The following is a 25266-nucleotide window of genomic DNA, read 5'->3' as shown; positions in this document are numbered from 1 at the left end:
CTAACACATTGCCAATTGCTAGGAATGCCTGTAGTCAAAATGAACTCTGTATTAGGCATGAGCAACTAGAAGAGGCGTATCCATAGATGGCGGATAATGATGTTTTCCCTCATGTCCAGTTTTTCAAACACCTAAAATGGCTAAGCCAGGAGCAAAGGTGATGTAACGAATTACATATGTTCTATTCATCAGTTTCTGTTTGCAGAAAGCAGTAGCATAAACATGAAAATTCACATTGGGCCTCGCAATTCCAAGCATGGTAAAACGTAGCATTTGCGATAAAATATTTAGTTCATAGGAGTCACTGGTTTGGTTGAGATTCAAACTTAAAGGCAACCCAATTCTCATCACTCATGGGCAGCAGAGTCCAACCAGCAGGAAACTTCAAGTTTGGCGCACGGGGAAGAACTACGACCCTGTTGCAGGGTAAGTTACCCATTGCAACAGGCTCCATCGTGATTGAATTTGTATCCGAATTGGTAGTAGCTGAGTGATTAGATGGCCAATTAGACATAGAAAGGTCATCTTCCGGAAGAAGAGGATCATACATACTAGAAGTGGATGAGCTACTTTGCCAATCTGTAGTCATTTCTGGCTGTGGGAATGGAATAGAGAGAAGATGATTGCGAAATGTTCCATGAACTGCAAGCAATTCACATGAAAATGCTGTGAGGAACATGGCTGTAAGAAATGTATATCAGAAGCTAATATTCAACAGGATGCATACAATTAGACTACCAAAGATGAAAAGAGATGGACACTAGTTTAATGAATTAAAAAGTGTTTGTATGCATGTATATGCACAAAAGTGTTTGCATTCATCCATGTGAGCAACCAAAGATTTTGCACAGTGCAGTGAATCCCACCTATGTAAAACTGCCAATGCAGGAAACTGACATTTTTATTATGAAGGTAGCACGCATAAATATGTAATGGAGAAAAACCTAGCTGTTAACCAAGTGAAAAGGCCAGCACTCATGGGTCTCCGAAGCAAATTGTTGTTTGCTTCTCAACTCACCACTGTACATAGGTTTCTAATGGTCCATCTATCTAGTAGTTCATGATGTATCCACACCAAGTATTGGCCTTTTCCAAGCATAAATACTTCTAGAAAGATAATCATTAAGGAGCTAAGGCACCGAATACAAAACCATTTGCATGTAAATTCAGGAACTTGTCAACCATCTACTTTTTCTGTAATTGAATATTAAATGCTAGAAGTTACCAGTTGAATAATCACCTCTATCCTCATGCTGATCCTTCCCTGTAGTTGAACTAGGACTGAATACTGTGCAGGCTTTGGGTCCAAAATTCTGTTGGGTATCAGCATTGACATTTGAATGTGAGTGAGAAACTGAGAGCACAGGCACTTGTCGTTCTTGGTAGGCAGGATTAATAATCATAGAGCCTCTATTTGACTTGCCTGAAAAGGAAGGCATAACTGTAAGCACTTTAACTACTCAGAAATGGGAAAAATAAATTAAGAACTGCCCATAATACTCACAAACAGGGACCAAAGACTAACGTGCTCGTACAAATAATTCACAATGATATGACAAACCTACAAGCTTTCTTCAAAGCAAGTAATTGATTTATCTTCTGTTTTTCACTACTATGATTCGGACCAAAGACCTACTTCCCCCAGATGCTGTTGTCTTATCACTAGGCTAAAGATAGGCAAAATAATGATTTCCAGTAGAGTCAAATTCCATGGAAGAATCAACGTGCAAGTCCTAAAGTTTATAAGTGTCTCCAGTTTCACAAAAATCTTTATGGTCCCAGCACAGAAACCGCTTATTTTGAGTAAACTCATGCTGCAATAAATTCATTCAGGGCATCATAGATGAAAGGTTTCTTTTCCTTTCACTTGCTTGTCAGGACTTGCTGAACATAAATCATCTTTCTCCACAATGTGATAAAACTTAAGAATTACATGCCATGGCACTCAAATGTTTTTGCCCTCAGAGCAACCATGTCAAACAAATTTCATTCTCCTGTGTCTTCCAAAAGCCAATTTACAATGCAAGTCAAACATAAAAACGAGAAAGGGCAATGAAAAGGAGAGACAATCAACAGTATGGTGAAAAAAGGGCCCTTTCTTTTTCTTACTTTTGTTTTTCTCAAAAGGAAAATGGGAAACGGGGAGTTTAGAGCACATACACTCTTTTAATTTCATGTAAGCAACTTTTGCTGCCAAAACCTCTGCCTGCTTCTTGGTTTTTGCTTCCTGTCCTGTGAAAACGTTTCCTTTTACCTCCACTATGGAAACAAATGTCGATGCATGGGCTTCACCAGATCTAGTTGTTGTGTAAACTGGTAGAGGACAACCTTCCTTCTGAGTTAATTCTTGCAAAAGGTTCTTGTAGAAGCTAAAGTCTTCCTGAAGAAGAAAACAAAAAGGTAGAAAGCAAAGACAAAAAACTCAAGCCCTAGCGATGTGCAACAACTGAACATTTTCAAGAATATCATAAACTACAGCAAAGCAACAAAGGCAAAATGCTCCATTAATCAGCAAACTGGACCTCTTGAAAAGCATCCGGAGACAAAGACGATAAAGCAATTTTTGCAGCTGCATGTTCAGCTTCCTTTATTGTTGGAAAGAACTCCAAACTCTCATAAGTTTGTTCATTGAAAGTGACCTTGCACCTGAAGCGACTTGCATGAGGAGGACCCTCAAACTCACAAGAATATACTGGTAGATCAAGGTTTCTCTTTTGAGCAAACACTTGCAGTAGGTTCTTGTACAAGTGTTGGATATCTATAAGCCATCAATTCGAAGTCAGAAGATAATAATAACTAACAAAAATAACATGTTAGGGTGAAACTAAGGAAAACACAGCAAGTATAACTAAAAACAAGGCAGCTGAGACATCAAAGGCGTTTCCAGTGTTACTACTATCTGCTCTGCTGTATTCTTGCTTTTCTTTTAAATTTTAATTGGCTCCAAGATTCAAGCATAAGAATTCTAAATGAGGTACTTGAGGCATATCAAAACAGTAGGGCAGTCTTTCTAAGCCAGTTCCCATCAATCCAAAGTCAGCAGAGCCCAGGAACTCTGTACAATGACATGAAATTTTTGAACTTTTGTTTTTCTATTTTCAATTACTTTCTCTCAGCAGGGTAACATGGAGCTAAATCAAGCTAGTCTAGTCAATACTGTTTCAAGCTTAGCTAGGTCAATCAACGCACTAGCTAGAGCCAAACTTGAATTCAAACTAGCTAACTTAAGCTAAATCAATTCCTATGAAGATTGCACTCAGCTCAACAAAATACCATGTTTGCACTTGGCAAGTTTGGGTAGCTTCACTTGATAACCGCTCAAACTGCTGAATATGAAGACAATATCAAGCTAAAACAAGCAAATTTATGAGCAACATTCAGTAGAAGAGAAAACTACTGAAGATGGCAAGCCGCACACTTCAAAACCTATATGAACTAAGTGCAGCTTTAATAAACAATGCAACCTTAGGCATGAGTTTGGCTTGTTTGTTGACTGCTAAGCAAGTAACTTGGCTTATCTACAACCGCCCTTGCCAGTAACGTAACATGTATCATGTAGAATATATTTTATAAACACTCGAAAGAAGACAAGGTTTTCGATGTGATACAATACAAAGTTGAGCTCCGGGTTGAGACTTAAACAGTATAATTTTCAGTACCTAGTTGAGGGTATAAAGTCTAACCTCAAATGCAAGAGGAGACACCAGCACTCAAGTGGGAACATGAACCACTTTCAATCATCTTTTATGACAAAAAAGTAAACTAAACAAACAAAATATCCAGTTTTTCTTTTGGTGTGGGTGGGGAAAATTAGGGTTTTTGGAGTACAAAAGAAGATTGCTGACCTTTAACTCTGTGATTATCTTTACAAACGGAGCCAGTTTCATTGACCTGAGAATATCGATTTGTTTCTTGTCTTCCTGGTTGCACTGTCCTTCTGTTTTCAGTATTACTATCAAAATTAGCAGTTACATTAGAGGAACCTGCAAGAACCACAGCAACCAAACATAAGAAGATAATTTACTTTCTAGCATATGCATGCTAAATTTAATAAAACTTGAAAACTTGTACGCAAAGGGGGGAAAAATATAAATCTTAAAGTCTTTAATAAAAGAGAAAAAAATGTATTGGTAAGTCATAAAAAATCAAAGAGCTAGAGGTGCATATAACAAGGATTTTATGATCTACAACCATATCGGTACTCATGATTTCCAATGAAACGTCAATGAAAGAGTACCTGAGAAAATCAACACAGTTCTTTACAAGGTGCATTAAAAACCCACACTATCTTAAAGGCAATCAATTGTCATACTATTTCCTAAAAGATAAAATCAAAAAATCTCACAATTAACAGCGGTTTTTATACTTTACATCTCCAAGCACCAGTTTCCGAAGGTGATCAGGGCAATTGAATTTGGAAAAATAATTAGTGAATAAACCCAACAGGGAAAGCGGAAAAGGAACAAGCTCCAATGCATATGAAAAATAATGAGTTCGAAAAGGCAATTTATAATTCAATTCTATATGTAAAAGCTACATAAACCACAAATGATTACCGATAACTTATTCCCAAAGTCAAATGATAAGGCCATTCAAGTGATATGACAAAGCATTAATGGGGGGAAAAAAATTTAAACGCAGACAAAACCACAAAATTTACTGTCAACTAAAGACATAGAACAATTACCCTGTCCTTGACATTTTCATTTACAATATTCACACCAATTTAATATGAAAACTGAAAAGATATCCAATTTAGTATTTTCAAAACAACCATTTAGCTCTACAAATTTCACCTTTTTTTTCTGTTAAGCCAATAATTTGATTGATATTAACAAATGGTACAAGAAGGATTAGCTCTCCTCTAGATAAGAGGAGCATCTCCTCTCGTTTTGGCATAGAGCACCTTACAACACGTCAATGAACACCTGTTACAATCCATAAACCTCAATATCAACCCACCATAATTTCACCTTCTATTTGAATTGCGGAAAACAGAAATAAACGCCGAAATCCATTCCCAAAGTTATAAAATCCGATCCACCAAACCAAAGTAAAGACCTCCATTCAAGAACATTGCCATCAACATAGTTTATTCAGCTAAATTTCAAAAAAAAAAACATTGTTTATGCAGCTTATTATACACAAACAAAACAAATCCTTGGGACTTCAAATTACCCAAAATCATAAAATTCAAATTTTAGCGTTTGTTTCATTTTCGCCACTTTCGACAATTTCATTTCACATTAAAACACAAAAAAATAAAATATCTAAACTTCTATAAATAATAACATGATCAATTGTTTCCTTCACATTTTCCCGCGTTTTCTTAGGGAGCAAACAGAAGTAAAACAAAATAATATCTTTGGGTTTGGATTTTTCTCAAATAGAATGTGGTACCAGGATTAGGAAGAGGAGGAGAAGTGAAATATAGGAAAGCCACACGAGCGGCGTCGTTTTGGGCTTCTTTGGCAGACCTGACCAGATTCTGAGACTGGAACGACATGCCGTTTACGACCACGGCAGCTTCGAACCGAGGATTGTGATCTTGGCCTTGCTTTGTGGTGTCGTACTCCGGTAATTCCCATGCTTTCTTCTGGCATAGCTCTTGCAATTTCGACTTGTACATTTTTCTTCCCCTTCTCTCTGTTGGCTCTCCCTCCACTGACAAAACAACCAGGATTTACATATACTACATAAAAGAAAAATAAGTTTTTCTTTGTTTTCAACTTATAGTTGACGGAGTTTTTTTATTAATTTTTTAAACTTTTTTCAAAAAATTTTATTGTTTCCTCTCTGGGAAGGGAATGGTTCGTAGACAATAATCTGTAATTTATATATATATATTTGAAATGCTTTATGTCTACTTACGAGACAAGGATATTATTTTGAATTAAAGCTGTTTGGTATTTTAATCATTCTGAATTAATTTATACATAAATTAATAAAAATTAATTTATTAAGATATTTTTTTTAAAATCATTAAACTTAATATGCATGCATTATGCAGAATTTTTTTTACAATACGAAAATGTTACATTACAATTTCTTAATGTAATAAAAAAAGTTAAAGATAAAGTTTAAAAAACATCAATTCAAAAAAAAACAAATAAGATTGGAATCATAGTTTATAAAAACATTTTAATTAAGTCATGTATATATATATAATTTTAATATATAAAAAATTATTAATTTATATATCAAGTAAAAGTTATAAATATTTTTTAAATATATTATTTTATAAATTTAATAAATTATTAATTTATCAATGAAAATCAATAACATCACTATTTAATCGCGTTTAAGTTTGAATTTATAAAGATTATACTGTGCAATGATGCCTTTTCCCAATCCGCACCCATTAAATATGTGGTTGCAATTTGATCAGAATGCATAAAGTTTACACACTCAGATCAGGTTCACGAGTCAAGACAGAAGCAAAAGAAAAGCCATGTCGTTGCTGACGAAATTTCTATTCCCACCTTCTCTGTTCGTGACTGCAACGGCTCTAGTATCTTTTACACCGTTGGCAATTTCTGGGTTATCAGAAATAAGAGGGAAACATTTGCAATATTCTAAGTTCTTTGGCGTTGGGTCACAAACTTCTGCAGAATCGAAGATAAAGCTTTCCAGTAGAGCTGCCATGGTTACGCTCTATACACCAGCATTCCTTGCCGGGGTCTTTTCGTTTGCAATTTTCCCAGATGAGGGGCTCAGGTTTGTGTTGCTCAGATCTGCCATTACTATCCATTTCTTCAAGAGGATTTTTGAGGTAATTAACTCCTGTGTGTCTCGTAAAAAATGTGTCCTACCCTGCAATGGCATTGTTTCTGGTACTCTCATTTCATCTACAGAAAACATAAATTGCATCTAGTTGTTTCATAATATATTTTTATATAAAAAAATTTCTACACTTTCATAATCCTCAAGTCTTGTTAACCATTTTTCATTGTGCAGTCCTTTTTTGTTCACAAGTACAGTGGTGAAATGGCTACTGACTCAATGGTAGCCATACTTCTCAGTTACTTCATATCCAGTGCACTCATGATCTTTTCCCAACATCTCACAGTGGGACTTCCAGAGCCAACAATTGATTTGATGTATCCTGGAATTCTTTTGTTTTCAATAGGAATAAGTGGTAATTTCTACCATCATTGCCTTCTTTCCAAATTGAGATGCAAAGGTGCCAAAGAATATAAGATCCCCAAGGGTGGGCTGTTTGACTTTGTAACATGCCCTCACTATCTATTCGAGGTTTTAGTGTTCTGGGGGTTTGCCTTCATTTCCCAAACTTTGAATTCATTTTCATCTGCTCTAGGCACTACTTTTTACTTGATGGGCAGGAGTTATGCCACTAGGAGATGGTACCTTTCCAAGTTTGAAGATTTTCCTGAGAAAGTCAAGGCTATGATTCCATTTGTATTCTAGATTCTAGATATGATGCGGGAGTCCAAACTAATTTGTATTTCGATTCTTTCGAAAATAAAATCACCCGTCTTTTTCGATTTTTTTTTTATTTTATCGTTTGTTTTAGTTTCAATTTTATTTAATAGACCTCTCTAGCCCATTCTCCATTCTCCATTCTCCATTCTCCATTCTCGATTGGATTTACAAGTGAAATGGCTGGTGGATTACTGGGACAGGGAGGAAAAGCCTACGTAGTTGTAGCGCCAGCCAAAAATGGTCAGGTCTTGCAATCCTTGTGCAACAATCTTTAAGCCAAGTACTAGTTTTTGCCATTCCTTGGAGCCTGGTGAAAACTTAAGTTGCAATGGACAACAATCCAAGCGAATACGAGAAGAAACAAGTCATGTTGCAAAATCCATTGCGACATTACCCCATGCAAGTTAAATGCTTCAAAGCATAAAACAAGATTCATTGCCGGTATCATGCAGAGTGAAAGAGGCAATGGCTTTGAAGGGATGCTAACAATACACTGAACTCAAAACATATTATGACATTTCATTCGGCTAAGATACGCTAAGAAATTTCGCGCCTTTCAAACAAATTTAAGGCTGCATATGTATTCCCAAAAATACAAAATATTTAGAGAAAAAAACCACCAAAAAGAAAGAAGGAAATCAATTGGCCCATGGGGCATATTATGCCTAACAAATATTTCATCAAGAAACAGTTATTCAAATGATCAAGACATATTTCTTTAATTTTTTTTCTTCTCTCTCAACTTGGGTATAAATCATCCAGGGAGGAGCATCTCCAATCTCTGTTGAGCCTCTCACTTGGCACTGGCAAGTTGGGTGCGGAGCAGCTTGGCAGCAGCAACCATGTTTTTGAGGGCTGGCTTCACCTCAGCATACTTGCGGGTCTTGAGTCCACAGTCAGGGTTAACCCACAAGATGTTGGTTTCAAGCACAGCAAGCATCTTGGTAATTCTGTCAGCAATCTCTTCGGTTGATGGTATTCTGGGAGAGTGAATATCATAGACACCAGGGCCAATTCCAGCACCATACTTCACTCCTTCACGGAAGACTGACAAGAGCTTCTCATCTGAACGTGAGTTCTCAATGGTGATGACATCAGCGTCCATGTCAATAATAGAGTGGATGATATCATTGAAGTTGGAGTAGCACATGTGTGTGTGGATCTGTCAGATGTTTAAAAAGATGAGACCAATAAGAATTATGATCATAAAGTGTAGGAGAATATGAATGATTTGAGACTCGAAAGCAATCAAGCACATATACAAACCTGGGTAGTGTCCTGGACACCGCAGTTGGTGATCCTGAAGGAGTGGACAGCCCATTTCAAGTAGAAGGCATGCTCAGACTTCCTGAGAGGCAACCCCTCTCTCAAAGCTGCCTCATCAATTTGGATAACATTGATACCAGCCTTCTCAAGATCCTCCACTTCATCCTTGATGGCCAAAGCAATCTGGTAGCATGTCTCAAATCTGGAAAATTGGTATGCGTAGAATGTCAAAAGATATTCATATTGCAAAGTAAAAAAAAATGCTGGCAGAAATGCAACATTTTCTTCTTAGGCATACCTAGGCTGATCATTTCTTACAAAGGACCAGTTGAGGATGGTTACAGGGCCAGTAAGCATTCCCTTCATTGGGCGGGCAGTCATGCTTTGGGCGGTAGATGACCAGAAAACAGTCATGGGATTGGGGCGGCTAACATCACCATAGATGATTGGTGGCTTGACACAGCGAGATCCATAAGATTGCACCCACCCATTAACAGTGAATGCAAAACCAGACAACTGCTCACCAAAGTACTCAACCATATCGTTTCTCTGCACAATTATAAGTGATAGTTAGGGTGCTTGCCAAGAACTAACCATAGATGTGCATCTCCCTTTTACTGCAAAAGGCCAAAAGAAAATGGAGTGCTCACCTCAGGCTCTCCGTGAACCAGGACATCAATGTCAAGCTCTTCCTGAAGGTCGACAACCTTCTTAATTTCCTCCTTAATGGCTTTAACATAATCATCCTCAGAGATCCTGAAGTCAGAGAGGCACTAGTTAATAAAATGGTCATACTGACATTTCATAAGAAAGATATTGGGAAATTTCCCAGGTTAACTCACTTTTTAGCCTTGAATTCACGGCGAACTCTCCTGAGTTCCAAGGTTTGAGGGAAGGATCCAATGGTTGTGGTGGGAAGGACTGGAAGGTTAAGCTTTTTCTGCTGGGCATCCAGTCTAGCACTAACATTAGTTGCACGACGGTGGTCAGAGCCCTTCAAAGCAGCAGCCTGGGAAAGCAAAGCACAGTAAAACATAATAAGCAAGAAAGGTTTCCACAAAGAAAAGGATTATTGCAGAGCAGCACTTGAAAGACAATAGGAATTTTAGTTGATCAAAACACTTACAGCCTTTTGAACAGCCTCATTGGTCACCCTTGGGGAGGACTTCCTTGAAGCCTGAGCAGCAGCATTGGCAGAGAAGAAGGCCTAAAATAGAAGAAGAATAACAAGTAAGTGACATAGTATCATCCAAATCTTGAGAAAGCACCAAAAAAAAAAAAAGAAAAGACCAACCCGGAAGGCTTAAGGCCCATCCAAAGATGCTATCCTAGTTTCTTAGGAAACTATCAAAAACAACTGGCAAAGTTCTAAGGAGATACCTCATCCTTCTGACCAGCCAATGCCTGGGCAAGTGCATTGACTTCAACAACTTTCTGGGCAGCAAATGCAAGCCAGGATTTGATTTCATCGTCTAGCTTAGTCTCATTTACTAGATCAACAGCAGTGTGGAGAAGTGAGCAGGAGGTGGACACCACAAGTTTGTCTGCACATCATAATATCAATCACGGATCAGTCTATATTAACTACTAGCAAAATTGTATTGTTCACCACGTAATTACAAGCCATATAATGCAAAGGAAAATAAAATACCTTTGCCCACAACAGCCTCAAGCTCCTGCAAGGTGTTGAGAGAAGAAGCCAGCTCATTGGCCCAAATGTTCCTTCCATCAACAACTCCAGCAAAGAGGTACTTGCCTTTAGGGAAATCACTCTTGATCAAATCAATGGTCTTGGTTCCACGAACCAAGTCCACACCATAAGCAGCGACACCCTTCAATCCACAGAGGGTCTTAAATGCCTCAGCAGTAAGATCAGCAAAGTAGGTCTCCACCAAAACATTCAAGCCAGAGAGAGTAGATTCCAAATCAGCATAAGCAGCAGTGAAAGCTTCCAATTGGTGAGAGTCAAGATCCAAGACAATGGTGGGTTCATCAAACTGAATCCAGGAAGCACCAGCTGCCTTCAGCTCAGATATAACTTCCCTGAAGAGAGATTCAATGTTATATAGCAAATTGGAGAAGTTACATAACTAAAAAATTAGAGCAGTTACAAATAGAGAACCAACACCCACTTGTAGACAGGGATGATTTTGGGGAGGAGAGAGAGAAGAGAAAAGGTCTTCTCAACACCCTTTGCAGGTTTAGACAGCAGCAAGTATGAGACAGGGCCAATAAGGACTGGTACAGTGTCTACTCCAAGCTGCATGTGGGACAGAGAATCAGCATCCAAGTTTCACAATAACACTAAGAACATCAAATAAGAAGTACAAAATATAGGATAAATGTGGGGCATAATAATAAGTGGGCTCAGGGCATTCTCAAAAAATGGAAGAACTCACACAGAAATACAACTCTAGACAGCTATAAACATTACCAATATAAAATCTCAAGCACAATAATGGCAAACATGAATCCATTCCCTGAGCCATTTCCCAGGTAACCACATTTTCTAAGATATTGCATATAATAAAGTATGCTGAAATATGTTTATCATTTAGGTCCAAAGCCTGGTTGAAGCTATAACAAATTCAAGCTATCATAAATCGTGATGCATTTATAAAAACTTATAAATCCTACTATTTCCATAAAATTTTCCATATCATGAAAAGATACTCATGAATCCCACTGCTCTACTTTCAGAGTCAGCTCTGTACGTACAGAACCAAGATTCCTTAGCTCTATTTCCTAACTGAGCTACTAGCATAAGTATACATGACACACAAAAATCTACACTGTTACAATACATAAAAAATCAGAATGAAAGAAACATACCGCCTTAGCTTCCTTGTACTCATCCACTGCCTTGTGAGATGCATAAGAGAAATTAACATCAGGTCCCAATTCAGGAACAATGAAGTGGCTGAATCAACACATTGCACAGAATATAAGTATCGGTATCACAAAACTCAACATGGACAACAACGCAGATAAAGTATGACCAGGATTGTTGACTTACTAGTTGGTGTCAAACCACTTGGTCATTTCCATGGCAGGCACAGACGCATTTCCTCTGGCCATGGAGAAGTAAGTGTCAAATCCGATCTCCCCACCATTCCAGCCATATCTAGGTGGAACAGCTCCGAGCATTGAAGTGGTATCAAGCACCTGGTCATAGTAAGAGAAAGTGTTGCTGGGGATGAACTTAATCCCAGCATCAGCCATCTGCTTCCAGATGGATGACCTGAGATCAGCTGCAACCTTCTGCAGATCCTCGGCGCTGCTCTTCTTGTCCCAGAAAGATTCCAAAGCAAACTTAAGCTCTCTCTTGGGTCCCATGCGGGGATATCCAACAATGTGGGAGGCCATTTTCTGAATCAAATAAAAGAACAGACAAACATCAGCATTATTTTATAAAATCTGATATAAAAATAACAACTTTATATCTCCTATATTTCTGAATTTAAAATCATCAGAATCAAAGCTAAGATCCATGATGCATCTAAAATTCATCATGAACTGAGATCAAAAGCTCATTTGAATTAATGGTTTTAGAAGTTATGAGCTAAAAAAAAAAAGTAACATACTAGCATAAGATTATGTGCCTAAAAAATGTGCATATGAAAGCAAAAACTTAGCCTGAGAAAAAAAAAAGCCTCAAAATATATCGAAGTTTGAGCCAACTAACTAAAAGAGGATCTTACAATAATTAGACAAAAGGCAAACATTTAAATTCAAGATCTCAATTGGCATTACATGGATTTAGTAAAGTGGGAATCCTAAGGAATCAGAAATAAAGATACCTTTACATAAATAACCAAACAAAATGCAGATCTAAAACTTTTAAGATAATATAACACTACACTGAAAGCAAAAGCCAAAGTGCTTACTTGACTTCAGATCTATACTACGATACCAAAAATTAAACACTAGATCTATAATTTCCAAAACCCCAAAAGATTGGATCTCTTAAATTGCTTTGTCAAACAAACTAAATGAAAAGATAATACAAAAAAAACTGATCAAATGCTAACACTAACCAACAGATCTCACTAAAAAAAGACAGAATCTTTATCTATTATAAAAACCCAAGGTAAAATTCAAATACTAATAAAAAACCAGAAAGAAAATCCAATGAAAATATCAATTGCTTCCAGAAAAACCCAAGTTGAAAATGAACTCTTCAAATCATATAATTAAAACCCAGAAAGAAAATCAACCGGGATAGTTGGAAATGCTAACACTTTTCAATAGATCTCAATAGAAAAGGACAGTTTTTGCAATGTTTTTGAAAAACCCCAGTCCAAATCGTATTAATGAAAACCCAGAAAGAAAATCACCAGGGAAAGTAAAAATGCTGACACTTACCAGTAGATCTCAGTAAAAGAGAAAGAAATCTTTAATGTTTTAAACCAAAAAAAAAAAAGGAAAACCAAAATTAAAAACTTCGAGAGAAGTTTATATAATTTCAAATAGACCCAGAAAGGAACGTCAATAGGGTATAGCTTAAAAGCGAATGAAAGAAGAGTGGGAATCAGTTAATGGATGATAATAGAAGAGGAGAACCAACAATTAATGAAGGAGAGCAGTGTGAGGAGGAACCGAACCGTACCGTTGTGAACGGAGGTGGAACCGGATATAAGCTAAAGAAGAGTTCCTTAGAGACAGATAGAGATGCAGAGGAAGAAGCGGCACGATCGGTGAGAGTGGTGGAGTTGCCTATTTATACGCAATATGGTGGCTACTGGCTACCAAAGACTAACCAATCAGATCGCAAATTTGCAGCAATTTTTTTTCCTTCACTTTCTTTTCTTTAATGAAGCGCGTGGGCCCTTTTGGGGGTGGGTGGGTGTGAGAATATAGGAATTATATTTATAAAAGAGTTATGTATCCTTGTGGGCCTCACGTATTTTCTTTTTTCAGTATTTTACAAACTTTTTTCTAATTTTGTGTGCCAAATGTTGATGAAATCAAGGATAAGTTTTTTTTTCTTTTATATATTTTTAATATTTATAAATAATTTTTTAGATTACATTTACACTTTCTATATATATCATAATAATTATATTCAATATAATAAATTATCAAATCAATATAAAATAAAATTTAAAAAATGATAGATTTAAATTTTTCCAGTAAGAAATCAACAAGACAAAATATGTATAATCAAAATCAATAATCATATGGCATGAATGTGGTAAAAATTAATCAAATTTTTTTATAAAAATAATTATTATTATGAAGCACCATTATTAATGAAAAGAAAAAATAAATTTATCTTCTCATCATTATTCATCAATTTATTTATTGGTACATCAAGTGTAATTATTAATTTGCTGCAACATAATAATTTTGTTTATGTCAAGAAGAGTAACATTATTTCAAACAAAATGAATTGGATTTGAGGGATATATTATTGAGTTTTTTTTATTTTATTTCTTCTTATGCACTATGTGATCATGAAATGTCATGACAAAATTAAATTTATCTTGTAAACCAAATTGATAAATAGGAAAAAAAACTAATTTTCTTTTCTTTTTTTTTAATTTTTTTAGATGAACATGGTCTAATATGTGACCTTCCAATGTTAAAATATTACCCCATAATTATGGAGAAAAAACTTCAAAAGTAAGGCTGCCCATACCTGCTCTGGTACTTTTGGTCACAACTCACGAGACACCTGCCCTTTTTTATTAAAACTTTAAAGCTATTAAAAGAGATTTTAAGTTTCATAATTCCTACTCCTTAACCTAATTTTATCATTTACCTAAAATCAAAACATTTAAAATTATCAAAAATAAATTGGTTAGCCGATAATAGGTTTATATTTAGTACATTTATCTTGATAATAAATAATTTTTTATAAAATTATAATTATAAATAAAAATATGAATTATGATAAAAATAATTTTCGTATATATCATGTATTATATTAATAAAATTAACTAAATAGGAAAGCTCTCCATTAGACGTTATCCCACGCGCCTCAAGAGACGCTTAGACCTACCAGGCTACAACTTTATAGTAGTCAAAAAGGAATAAAAATTTAATTGGATGATTTTTATTTTTTTTTTTGGAGAGTGAAATATTGAGAGAAGCAACGAAGAGGGTTGGTGGCGGAAAGTTGTTGCGAGTACCGGTGGTGGGGCCACCGGTTTACACTATAGCTGTGTTTGGGGGAATTACATTTTTTTTAAAAATGAAATAAAGTATATAAAATTCCAAAATTACCCATTGATTTTGTATAAATTGGATGCAGCCAGATATGGTTTTGTTGGGTGAGTAGGTGAAGTGGGGTCCAATGGTTTTACTTAAACACCTGCTGGAATCTATACATCTTGATGATGGCATCCACAAACCATGATTTTCATTCCTCCTTTTTTTTATTCTTTTGTTGGTAAATTACTTTTTCTTTTTTCTTGAAAAAAAGTATAAAATCGATAAATTATTTAATCTCTCGCACCCATGCAAGACGTGTTGTAATCTTAAATTTATCGAGATTATGCATCTGTCTTTTTTGTATTAAGTAGTAATAAATGTTCATATGTAAAATTTAAATTCAGTTATATCAATTGTCAAGACAGATAAATTTATTAATTGAGTTAATTTTTTGTTGATTTTTTTTTTGAGAGATTAATATGTTATAGGAAAGAGACATTTAAACTGAAATATATAGTTTGCTGCCATAAAAAGGGTAGGGAGGGGTGTGCATGAAAATGCCTTTTAAACTCATATGAGTTTGAGATTTTTGGCTTGATTCATTGTCAAAGTACTAAGCAAATTTGAAAGTAACATTTTTGAACACAATCAAGTTTCCCTAGGAAAAAGAAATTTGGAAATAGGTTCTTTTGATAAATAACTGAATATGAATTTTTGATTCACTCGTACGTTTAAAAATAATTAAAATGTAAAAAGATTCGAAATTTAAAATCTTTCATTACATGTTTAAAAATAAAATTAGTAAAAAAGATTTACAGTTGAAAATGCATGTCACCCTTGATTTGGATGTAATTTTAAATTATTTTTTAAATGTATCAAAAAATAAAAAAAATATTGAAAATTAGAAGGAAAAAAAAAAGGAAGAAGAAGCCCTAAATTATGAAAAAGTGTTGTCCAAGAAAAGGAAGTGAATTATGAATTGACTTTTGAATCATACAAAATGAAAAAGCAAAATAACATTTAAACATAAATTAAAGATGGAGTTATGAAATTTAATTAGGGAAAAATCAATTATTTCTTGCTCATTATTTTATTTTTAATGGGATGGTTGGTGGGATCACTATAAAGTACTACTAATCAGACTTTGATGTGTCATATGCAGTAAGGCTGAGAAAGTTGGAAGGCAAATGGACTTTTGTGGTGTGGGAGTAAAAGGAACATGGACGCAATTAAATCCTGAATTAAAAACAAAGACTTTATGCATCTGATTTGTAAAGACTCTAAACGCCACCCTTTCCGTTTTCAGAATAGGGGGTTATCAAATACATGAATAACTTTTTTCAAGAGACAAATAAAAAAAATTATTTATCAACTTTGTTATTTACTTTATCACAATTTTATTTAAAATTTTAAAATCTGATTCGATATTACAATTATAAAAAAAATTTACGATTAGAATCAATTGTAAAAGCGCATATTGATTTGTTTTTACAATTAATTTGCAATAGTAGATTTTAATGGCAATTTGTATAATATTTTTTGAAAAAATTATTGAATTATTTAAAAATATTTAAATAAATTTGTATATTAAATCAATCAAATCTCTATATTTTCATTTTAGACAAAATGTATATTTATAACTAGAAATTGACTATTTATCATTAGTTAAAATGTGATTTGTCAATTTTATATTCACATAACGTTAACGTGAAAAGTGAAATATCACATGATCATATTAACATGCCACATAAACATGTCACATTATTAACAACGTGATATAAAAATGACAAGTGATGGTTTAACTAATAATAATTAGTTAATAATTAATTATGAAGATTTATTTAATCTTATATATAAGTTTGATTGAACATAAAAAAATTACTTGAATGTTCACAAATAATTCAAACTTTTTAAAATTTTTGCTAATGCAATGGTGAAATTGGACTAAAGTAAGTATGATTATGATTTATCACAAATTGTTTTTTTTTTATACTTGGAGGAAGGGAGATTTAAATTTTACATTTTAGACATGAAGATCATACATTGATCTATGAATCAAATACTCAATATTAATTTATCATAAATTATTGATTACGCGTGTTAACAATTTTTTGAGATTTGTGTGAATATAAGTATAAAATAATACTCCCCAAAAGACTTGGTCTCTAAAATCTAAAAGAATATTCCACTTTGAATTTTGATAGTGGAGATATCCTTTGGGCTTTGGAAATCTATTAACTAAAATATTTTACTATTTTGTCTGCTTATGAGTTTTGGGTCACGAGCAATGCATCCTTGCTTCTAACAATTTCATACTCTTTCTTCTCATTTTGAATGTGCTTATGAGTTATATATATTTAATTTATTTAATAATTAAGTATAAGAGTGCAAATAATCAATCAGGTTTGATTGGTTCAAGGTTAAAAAATCATATTTATTTTTTCAAAACTGAATCGAATCAAATGTTTATAATTAATTGAATTGATCAAAAAATCAAATTATTTCAATTGATTCAATCAATTTTAAAAAACCAAACTCAGGTAAATTCTAACAACATTTTTAACAAATTTGAAGATAAAAAAAATATAAATATATCAACATTCTCAAGTAAATGCAACAACATTTTTCATAAATTTATATTTAAAGACATAATATATACTAATACATATAGTAATTTAAATTAAATTAATTGAACTTCAATTTTTTGATTGATTTGATTAAAAAATTTATCCATCAAAAATTGAATCAAACAAATCAAAATAATTGAATTCACTGATAATCGTTGTAACTGATTTGATTCAATCAATTTTTTCACTTCGAAATTGTATTTCTCACCATTATAATTAACATTTTAAATAATTCATATCAAAAAAGGAAAATGTTTTAAATGATTAAAAATTTTTTAACATCAAATGTCCTTAAAAGATTGATAAATATTCCTTAAAAAATATTAAAATCAATTTCCAACAAAATTTTACAAATTTGTTTCTTGTCAAATTACTTGTTAAATTAAAAAAAAAAAAGAGCGATGGATTTTCCAGTTACAGGAAAGGAGCCTTGCCCCACTTCCACATTATAAAATGCCGGTCTGTCTAAAATAGTAAATTCAAAACTGCTTTCATTTACTACAAAATAAACTTCAATCAATAAGGTATGACCCAATGCCATTCCATACAAACTACAAAGCTACCAACCTGCCTTGCCTCGGGCCTTTTACAAACTTTTATTTGTCTTTAATTATTTATTTTTGCTCGACTTTTCCATTTATTATAATAAATTAAATATTTCAAAATTTTTAACTTTCCATTAAGGTAAATTTTTTTAAAAAATAATTATAAAATAAAAAAATTCTCTTTTATATAAAAAAATTTTAAAAAAAAAGTGAAGATGAAAAACGAGTTACTATTACACGTGTGCGTGGCGTGGACTACGGGGATGGGGCGTCGGTGAAGAGCACGCAAATCGAATGAGAAGCCAAAAACTTGTCAGATTCGATGGGAAAGTGTGCTGGATATGGTGCGGCACTGCCTTCTGCTGTTGTCGGTGGTGCCACGGATCCCAGCGTACAACTGGCACCTCCGGGAAAGAACATTTTCTGAAGTAAATGTCCCACGCTCTTCCAGGGCTCGTGTGGACCGATCTCTTCTCGGTATCTGCCTGCCCAAAGTAAGGAACTAGCATTTTGCAAGTTGCCTAAGGAAGAAAATGACATATATAGGCAAATATTTTACTAAGTAAATTTTCAGTGCATATGCACAAATGGTATGAATAATATTATAAATCCTTTTTAATGGGAAATTATTTACCGTTTATGAATTAAACGTGGGTATTTTTCATGTATATCGAGTGTATGCTTACGCATGAAATTTAAATAACATAAATTTATTTTTTCGTTTTTACTATATAAACGTTTTTCTTTTCTGCTAACAATAAGTAGATGGACTTCAGATGACAAATGAGTTATGATGCTTCCCCGTTTGTCGACTTCTCTTCTCCCTTCTCAACTTTGAAAGCCTATTTCTCATCCACAACTCACAAAAACTTGTCATGTTTATGTCTGACTTGGGGAATGCATGGCTCTCATTGTCCAAAACCGGTGCTGACAAATTTTGTTGGGGGTTTAAATCAAGGTGCCACGGTGCCTTTACAAAGTAAGCTAACTAAATTGAGTTAACATATAGTTTTATGAGTTAGTTAGGATCTACTCGAATACCTTCAACGATCATACACTGACAAAATCGAGATTTTGCGTTTGGAGACGAAAATAATGTCTATAACACAGTCAAAGGATAAGTTTAATGTTTGACAAAAACATACAATAATTTAGACAAAAAAAATTCAAATAAAAATTATATAAATAACTCTAATTATGTATTAATTACAAAATAAGAATAATTTTTTAACAATTATTGTATGCTAAGATTGAGATCTTTAATTGAGTTTGATAGTCATTCATATACTAGAAGGCATTAATTACTGAATTAATGTCAAAGTCTCGAATGATTTTCTTTTTAATAAGAATCATTAATAAATTTTTAAAAAAAGTATTTAATATTTTATTATGAGTTTGATTTTTAACAACTTACTGATTAAAAATTTTTTATACAGAAAATGCTGATGGCAAGTTTACTAAAATGTTGTAGGGTATTGGGGAGGTGGGATTTGGAAAATAATTTTACTACAATGGGTGTTATTTGAATCCCAAAATCTATTAAAATTAATTATTGATTAAATGTTGTGAGGCATTTAACCAACAAAAAAATTAAAGGTAAAATTATAAATTCTAAAAAAATATAAAAAATATTATTAAAAATTTTAAACTTTTGAGAGACAGAATCCCAACTAACCTCTATTCCTTCCGCCCTTAAGGTCATGTACTTATTTTAGGTAAAAAAAAAAATGCAAGATTGGCCTTAAACAATACCTTAAACGGCTATTTAGACATTTGTTTATTTTTTAAAAAATTTTATTAAAGTTGCAAGGTTACATCATTGTGGATTAGGTATTGATTTAATCACTTTGTTTGTTTGTTTATATAATAAAATGTTTTGAATTCTAATATTGAGACTCCTTATTAATATTATCTAAAATTAAGTCCTTAATCGTGAACAAAATGTGTATTAACACTCTAACATAAAAGTTGAAATAATTTAACACTGAATTATTTTTTATATAATTAAAAAAAAAGATTTAAATCTTAGTTTTTAAGTAATAGATTATACATTAATCAATAAATTAAATATTCAAATCATATCTACCACTGAATTAATTAATTGAAAAAACAAAAAATCACATCATTGTTAGAAGGCAGGTTTGACCTTAAATTCTTGTAACAATCAAAGAAAGAAAACCACACAAAGAACTTTATTAGTTGACCCGTATTTAATCATTAAATAGAGACTAGTTATGGTTTTGGATAACCAATTAGAAACTGGCTACTGAGTTACCCAAAGGAACTTGTTTTCCTCATGCGTCACCAACAAGTTAGGAGACTGATTTGGATTGAAATTCCTAGGTAACTGGCGAGTTGGTTTGGACCAATATTTTATTTTATTTTATTTTTATTGGTCTTCCATAAGAAAAAAGAACCAAAAAAAGAAAAGACTCACCTAAAACTACCAACCCAATATTGATTGAAGGCATTTTGCGTGGCAGGCGAACCATCCAAGGCGTCTTTCACCACCAACCCCTGATCGTTACGTTTTCCTATCCTTTTCTAACACCAAAATCCCTTACCTTTGACTTCATTATTACTTTTGTTTTAAAATATTAAGAATTTGCTGTAATATTTATTTGGCTACTTGCCTCAAAATTTAACCACAAGTGTGCGTATATATGGTTGTACTTGTAGTATCTGTTTGACCTCTCACTTTCTATATATATTTTAGACAGTGAACTTATAAAGGTATGCACAAAAATAATGAAGAGAAAACTGAAAGTAGAATTGTAATGCATTCACGATTATTAAAATTTATTATATATGAATAATTTTTTTTATTTTTTAAATAATAATTTATGTACATATTGAAACACAATTCATTAAACTCTGAAATATTAGTTTATAAATTATTTAATACTACAAATTGTAAATTTTTTTTTGCAGGAGATGGGTCAGTACTAGTGGCTGATATTCCTTCTGGGCCTAGGGTTTCCGTTCAAAACCAGGCCTTTGCATGGCCCAACAAGAACCTTGGGTTGGTAATTATCATCGAATTCTTTTTTCACTTTCTTGAACAAAGCCCAATCGAGATGAATAACTTTATTTTATAATGATTTATTTTTCTGGTCAGTTATTTATCCTACCAAGCATATAAAAAAAATTAGGTGAATATATATATATATGTATATGAATCTATATAAATTAGAATTGTGAGTATATATAATGAACCCTAAGCCCAATTTAACGACAAATGTTAAATATATACTTGGTAGGGCAGCCTGTCCTATCAAATATATATATATATATATATATATATATATATATATTACAGTGGTGTAATGTCAATGGCTAGGCTCTAGACATATGATCAAGACATGTTAGTGGGGATTAAGAAAAGTCAATTAGATTATAGTTTCTTTACAAAATAAATATGATTATGCGTAATTAATAGTAATTAATAAAATTGATATTATTTAATTCCCCGTATCATTATTTCTGTTTCTTCACTTTGGCATGTGGTCATTATGTTTTAGATTAATCATTAACAATTAGATTCTTAACTCCTAATTTAGTCAACTATACAAGTAAAAAAAATTAAATCATCATAGATGCCTCCTGTCCACTAACACAAAAGTTGAATGCAATTAAATATCCAATTTCATTGGAAAAAGGTAAATTTTATAATCCCAGTTGTTTCTCATCATTTATAAAACTAATTGAGCCAAAGCATGTTTTCTTTTTCTCTTATGACTTCTATAAATTTTATTAGTTGACCTAATAAATTTTTCTTTCCTATCAAAAGAGATTTTTTTTTAATTACTCATACTTGGTGAATTAAGGTCAAGGAAGTTAAATTAGGTTAAATTTAAATCCTTGAAAATTAAAAAAATTGTGATCGATATATTACACTCATTGAGTTTATTTTTTTGTTGATTCGATTAATGGATTAAAATATACGTTTGAGTTTCATTTCGAATATTAAAGCAAATAGAAATATTAACTCATTTTATAACTCCATTAATATATACCAAAAAAAATCCATAAAAGAGAAAGCTTGTCTCTATCTTTGTAGGGATATTGAGGTGCTTGTCAATACCTACTCACTATTTTTACTTTGTTTATATTAAAAAATCTCCTACTGTGTTTGGGACTATGGTTAAAGGTCTTTAGTTTTGTAACCCCATTTTATCATTACCTTTTTGTTTTTAGTGATCATAATCAAGAGAAAATAGTTTATATTAACAAGAAAATGTTTCCCAGTCACACCTAAGTTCGACAGTTTGTTAAAGAAGAAATCATGTCTCCCTATTGAGTGGGGACTTTGGTTTATACACAAATGTCATCAAATGTAAAGCCATGAATGATGCTTGCTCAAGTAATCTTGTTAAGAAGGAAAACAACATCTTTTTGTCGATGATGTAATCTATTACTTAAAGAAAATTGACATGTCTTCATCGATGACATGTTTGATAATAACAATGAATAAAACGATTATTATATATAAAAATTTTGAAATATAAATTATTATTAGTTATTTCAAGTGATTGTTTTCGTAACAAGTTGCCTACTAATTTTTGTTTAGGATATATTTTCTTTTCGATTTTGAAAACAAAAGTATGAAAAATTATACAAGTATGATACATCTTTCACTAAGGGTTCCAAAAATACAATTTTATTGATTGTAACTTACACCAGGAATTTTTAGGTATAGACCGTTGCCCCCTTTGAAATAATTCATCTTTTCAAGGTCACTACACAGCATTCTACAAGCAAATTGTCTTGATTTTCCCTATGCAAACTTACAATGATAATGTATTTTATGTATAGATTCAGGTTATGGAATGACCATATGTGAATGAGTCTGAAACTTCTTCCACAAATTTATGTACCCCAGAATCAGAAGAATAAATTTTAAGCTCTCTGTGAGGAAGCCAAAAAACTCGTGTATCCACCAAGCTGCCTAAACCACAGCCAATGGTAGCGACCTGTCAAAGCTACCACGCAAGGCTCTTGCCCTCGAGGGTCTCCTCTTCATTACTGCCTTTGTTTCGTTCTCTTTCCCCATTTTTCCATTTCCAAATGGAATTGAAACCGGCATTGCAGCGACTTGTGGCATACCATCTTTTGTTGCACCACCATGAATCAGTATCCTGCTAATGCCTGCATAGTGTAATGATTCGGCAATTTGCAGGGCTGTAACACCTTTATTAGTCCTTGCTTCCACATCTGCTCCCTTCTTCACCAACAATTCTACCACTTCTGCATGGCCTGATTCCACAGCACAATGCAAAGCTGTGTATCCGTCATCATCTTTTGAATCAACATCAATTCCCTTGTCAATCAGCATCTTTACGGTATCAATTCTTCCTTTGAATGAGGCCCTATGTAAGGCTGTCCATCCATGTTGGTCTCTTCCGTTAATCACTGCACCATTTTCAATCAGCCTCTGGATGTTTCTCACTTCACCTTTTCGGGCAGCTAAACACAAGCTGTCGCCAAGCTTGAGTGCATCAAAAAGGCGTATGTGACCATACTCAGCAGCAACATCATAAACAGTTTTTCCTGCCTTGTTGCGTATTTCTTTGTTTGCTCCCTTTTGAAGTAACAGTTTCACCATTTGCTCATCCCCTAATCCTGCAGCGATATGTAATGGCGTCTCACCATCTCTAGCATTGCGAACATCAAGTGTGGCGCCATTAGCTAATAGTAGACGCGTGCAATCTTTTCTTCTTTCCTCAACTGCGAGGTGTAAGGCAGTGTTGCCATCCTTTGTGAGGGCATCAACATCAGCACCTTTGAGCAGAAGAAGTCTCAGAACCTCTAGATGACCACTAACTGCTGCTAGGTGAATTGGACCCCAACTAGAGGACTTTGATCGCTCTGTACTAGCCTTATGCGCCAATAGAAGCTCAACAATCAATTCTTCACCACACCCTGCAGCAGCCTCAAGTGGTGTAGAGCCTGACTGGCTTTGAAACTCTACATCAGGCTCAAATTCGAGCAGTAATTGGACAAGATCAGGTCTGCTTTGAGCTATGGCAAGATGGAGCAAGGTTTGTCCATATGAATCAACTGAATCAGCTGGATTCCATGCTGGTTCACTACGCTCTAATACCTCTCTGATGTCATCCATAGAACCATCCGCCACAAGTTGAACCAAAACAGGTGAACCAACAAACATGATCTTGATGCCACTGTCAATAAACACTTGCTTCTTCTTTGTTGTGAACCATTCGTTAGGAACTGCATCGAAACTTGATGTCGAGTCTTTGATTGCTGCACCAGGAACCACCACACTATGCAGAAGGAAAGAATCATCGCTGAGTGGAAATGAGTCCGGAAGTAATGAACCTGGAGGAAGATGATACACAATCTCCACGGTTTGTGTGCCGAGTGGTGCTATGATTCCTGATTGAGGCTTGACAGTGTACCGACCCTTGTTCACCGGCTGGAGCCTAAAGGCAACCGGCATGGTGTACATAACATTGCGTAGAGTAAGCTCTCCATAACATTTCTGCCCTGGCTCAATCCTGACAGCAACAAGGTTTGATGGCTCCAAACTAATAAGTCTATCCATATCTTTTCTTGCAAACGAGTAGGTTAACTTTCTTGTTCAATCTTTCTATACTGCAAACCAGGTTGTCAGTTTTTCCTTGGTGGGTTTTGAGGGAATATCAAACCCCAATGAAGCATAATTTGATAAAGATAAAAGGGAGTGAAGAAGAAGGTTGTGTTGTAGTACTTAAAGGAGAAAAATAGCCGGCTCTAATGGGACATTGCCAAGTGGTGGTGTTAAAAACAATGAAGACTTGTTCTATTCGGCGTCCTGGCTGTATAACTCCTAAGACACAGTCGTATAAGTTAAAGCAGGAGGAAGTTTTGTTTCAGAGTTGTTTCTGCAAGTCACTTTCACTTTGCTATATTTTATTATGTACATGAGGCAAACTGGCATTGTTTACCATTGTTTGCGTAAAGTTTGTTCCTAAGCATCATTATTAATTAGATTACAAAGAGGGAATCATTATAGGGTGGCTGCTAGAGTACCAAAGTACAAAGAATGTAATTTATTCTAATCAAGAGAGAACAAGGCAATTGCTAAAGAAATCTTCCAAATTTCCTTAACAATAAGTGGAATATAACTTCACTTTTACTTTTTTAATAAAAGGCACTGCACTTTCACCTTTTTTTCACCCTTCCTTTTTGGATTAAACAAAAACCAATTGTGACACTTCTCCCTTGGA

The 25266-nt window shown here is 33.8% G+C and overlaps 4 protein-coding genes across 6 annotated transcripts; 1 reads left to right on the top strand and 3 right to left on the bottom strand.

Annotated features, from left to right (window-relative positions):
* Positions 1–117: 117 nt before the first annotated feature.
* LOC110414945 (double-stranded RNA-binding protein 4-like) lies at positions 118–5821 on the bottom strand. 3 transcript variants are annotated; one of them, XM_021426359.2, is made up of 6 exons: positions 4797–5380; positions 3846–3983; positions 2523–2758; positions 2161–2380; positions 1226–1423; positions 118–642 (listed from the first exon to the last, which is right to left on the bottom strand). In XM_021426359.2, the coding sequence occupies exons 1-6, from the start codon at positions 4897–4899 to the stop codon at positions 302–304; spliced, it is 1236 nt and encodes a 411-aa protein (XP_021282034.1). In that variant the 5' UTR covers positions 4900–5380; the 3' UTR covers positions 118–301. The 3 variants fall into 3 exon arrangements, with proteins under 3 accessions (XP_021282034.1, XP_021282032.1, XP_021282033.1); XM_021426357.2 differs by lacking the exon at positions 4797–5380 and adding an exon at positions 5401–5821 and having other exon boundaries at positions 127–642; XM_021426358.2 differs by lacking the exon at positions 4797–5380 and adding an exon at positions 5401–5821 and having other exon boundaries at positions 127–642; positions 1241–1423.
* A 541-nt stretch (positions 5822–6362) lies between these two features.
* LOC110414777 (uncharacterized) lies at positions 6363–7515 on the top strand. The gene is made up of 2 exons (XM_021426182.1): positions 6363–6772; positions 6958–7515. The coding sequence occupies exons 1-2, from the start codon at positions 6452–6454 to the stop codon at positions 7426–7428; spliced, it is 792 nt and encodes a 263-aa protein (XP_021281857.1). The 5' UTR covers positions 6363–6451; the 3' UTR covers positions 7429–7515.
* Positions 7516–7937: 422 nt separating this feature from the next.
* On the bottom strand, positions 7938–13478 carry ATMS1 (Cobalamin-independent synthase family protein). The gene is made up of 12 exons (XM_021426181.2): positions 13319–13478; positions 11726–12078; positions 11542–11629; positions 10842–10969; positions 10361–10752; positions 10090–10253; positions 9836–9916; positions 9552–9718; positions 9360–9465; positions 9008–9258; positions 8710–8911; positions 7938–8605 (listed from the first exon to the last, which is right to left on the bottom strand). Exons 2-12 carry the CDS (start codon positions 12073–12075, stop codon positions 8237–8239), a joined length of 2298 nt encoding a protein of 765 aa, XP_021281856.1. The 5' UTR covers positions 12076–12078; positions 13319–13478; the 3' UTR covers positions 7938–8236.
* A 9222-nt stretch (positions 13479–22700) lies between these two features.
* Positions 22701–24724, bottom strand: LOC110415478 (protein VAPYRIN-like). The gene has a single exon (XM_021427146.1). It carries the CDS (start codon positions 24600–24602, stop codon positions 22986–22988), a length of 1617 nt encoding a protein of 538 aa, XP_021282821.1. The 5' UTR covers positions 24603–24724; the 3' UTR covers positions 22701–22985.
* Between the last annotated feature and the right edge of the window lie 542 nt (positions 24725–25266).

Source organism: Theobroma umbraticum, unplaced genomic scaffold (genome assembly GCF_002168275.2).
Source record: "Theobroma umbraticum cultivar Fairchild unplaced genomic scaffold, ASM216827v3 scaffold_147.0, whole genome shotgun sequence".
Taxonomy (NCBI): domain Eukaryota; kingdom Viridiplantae; phylum Streptophyta; class Magnoliopsida; order Malvales; family Malvaceae; genus Theobroma; species Theobroma umbraticum.
This window is presented reverse-complemented; position numbering and strand designations above follow the sequence as displayed.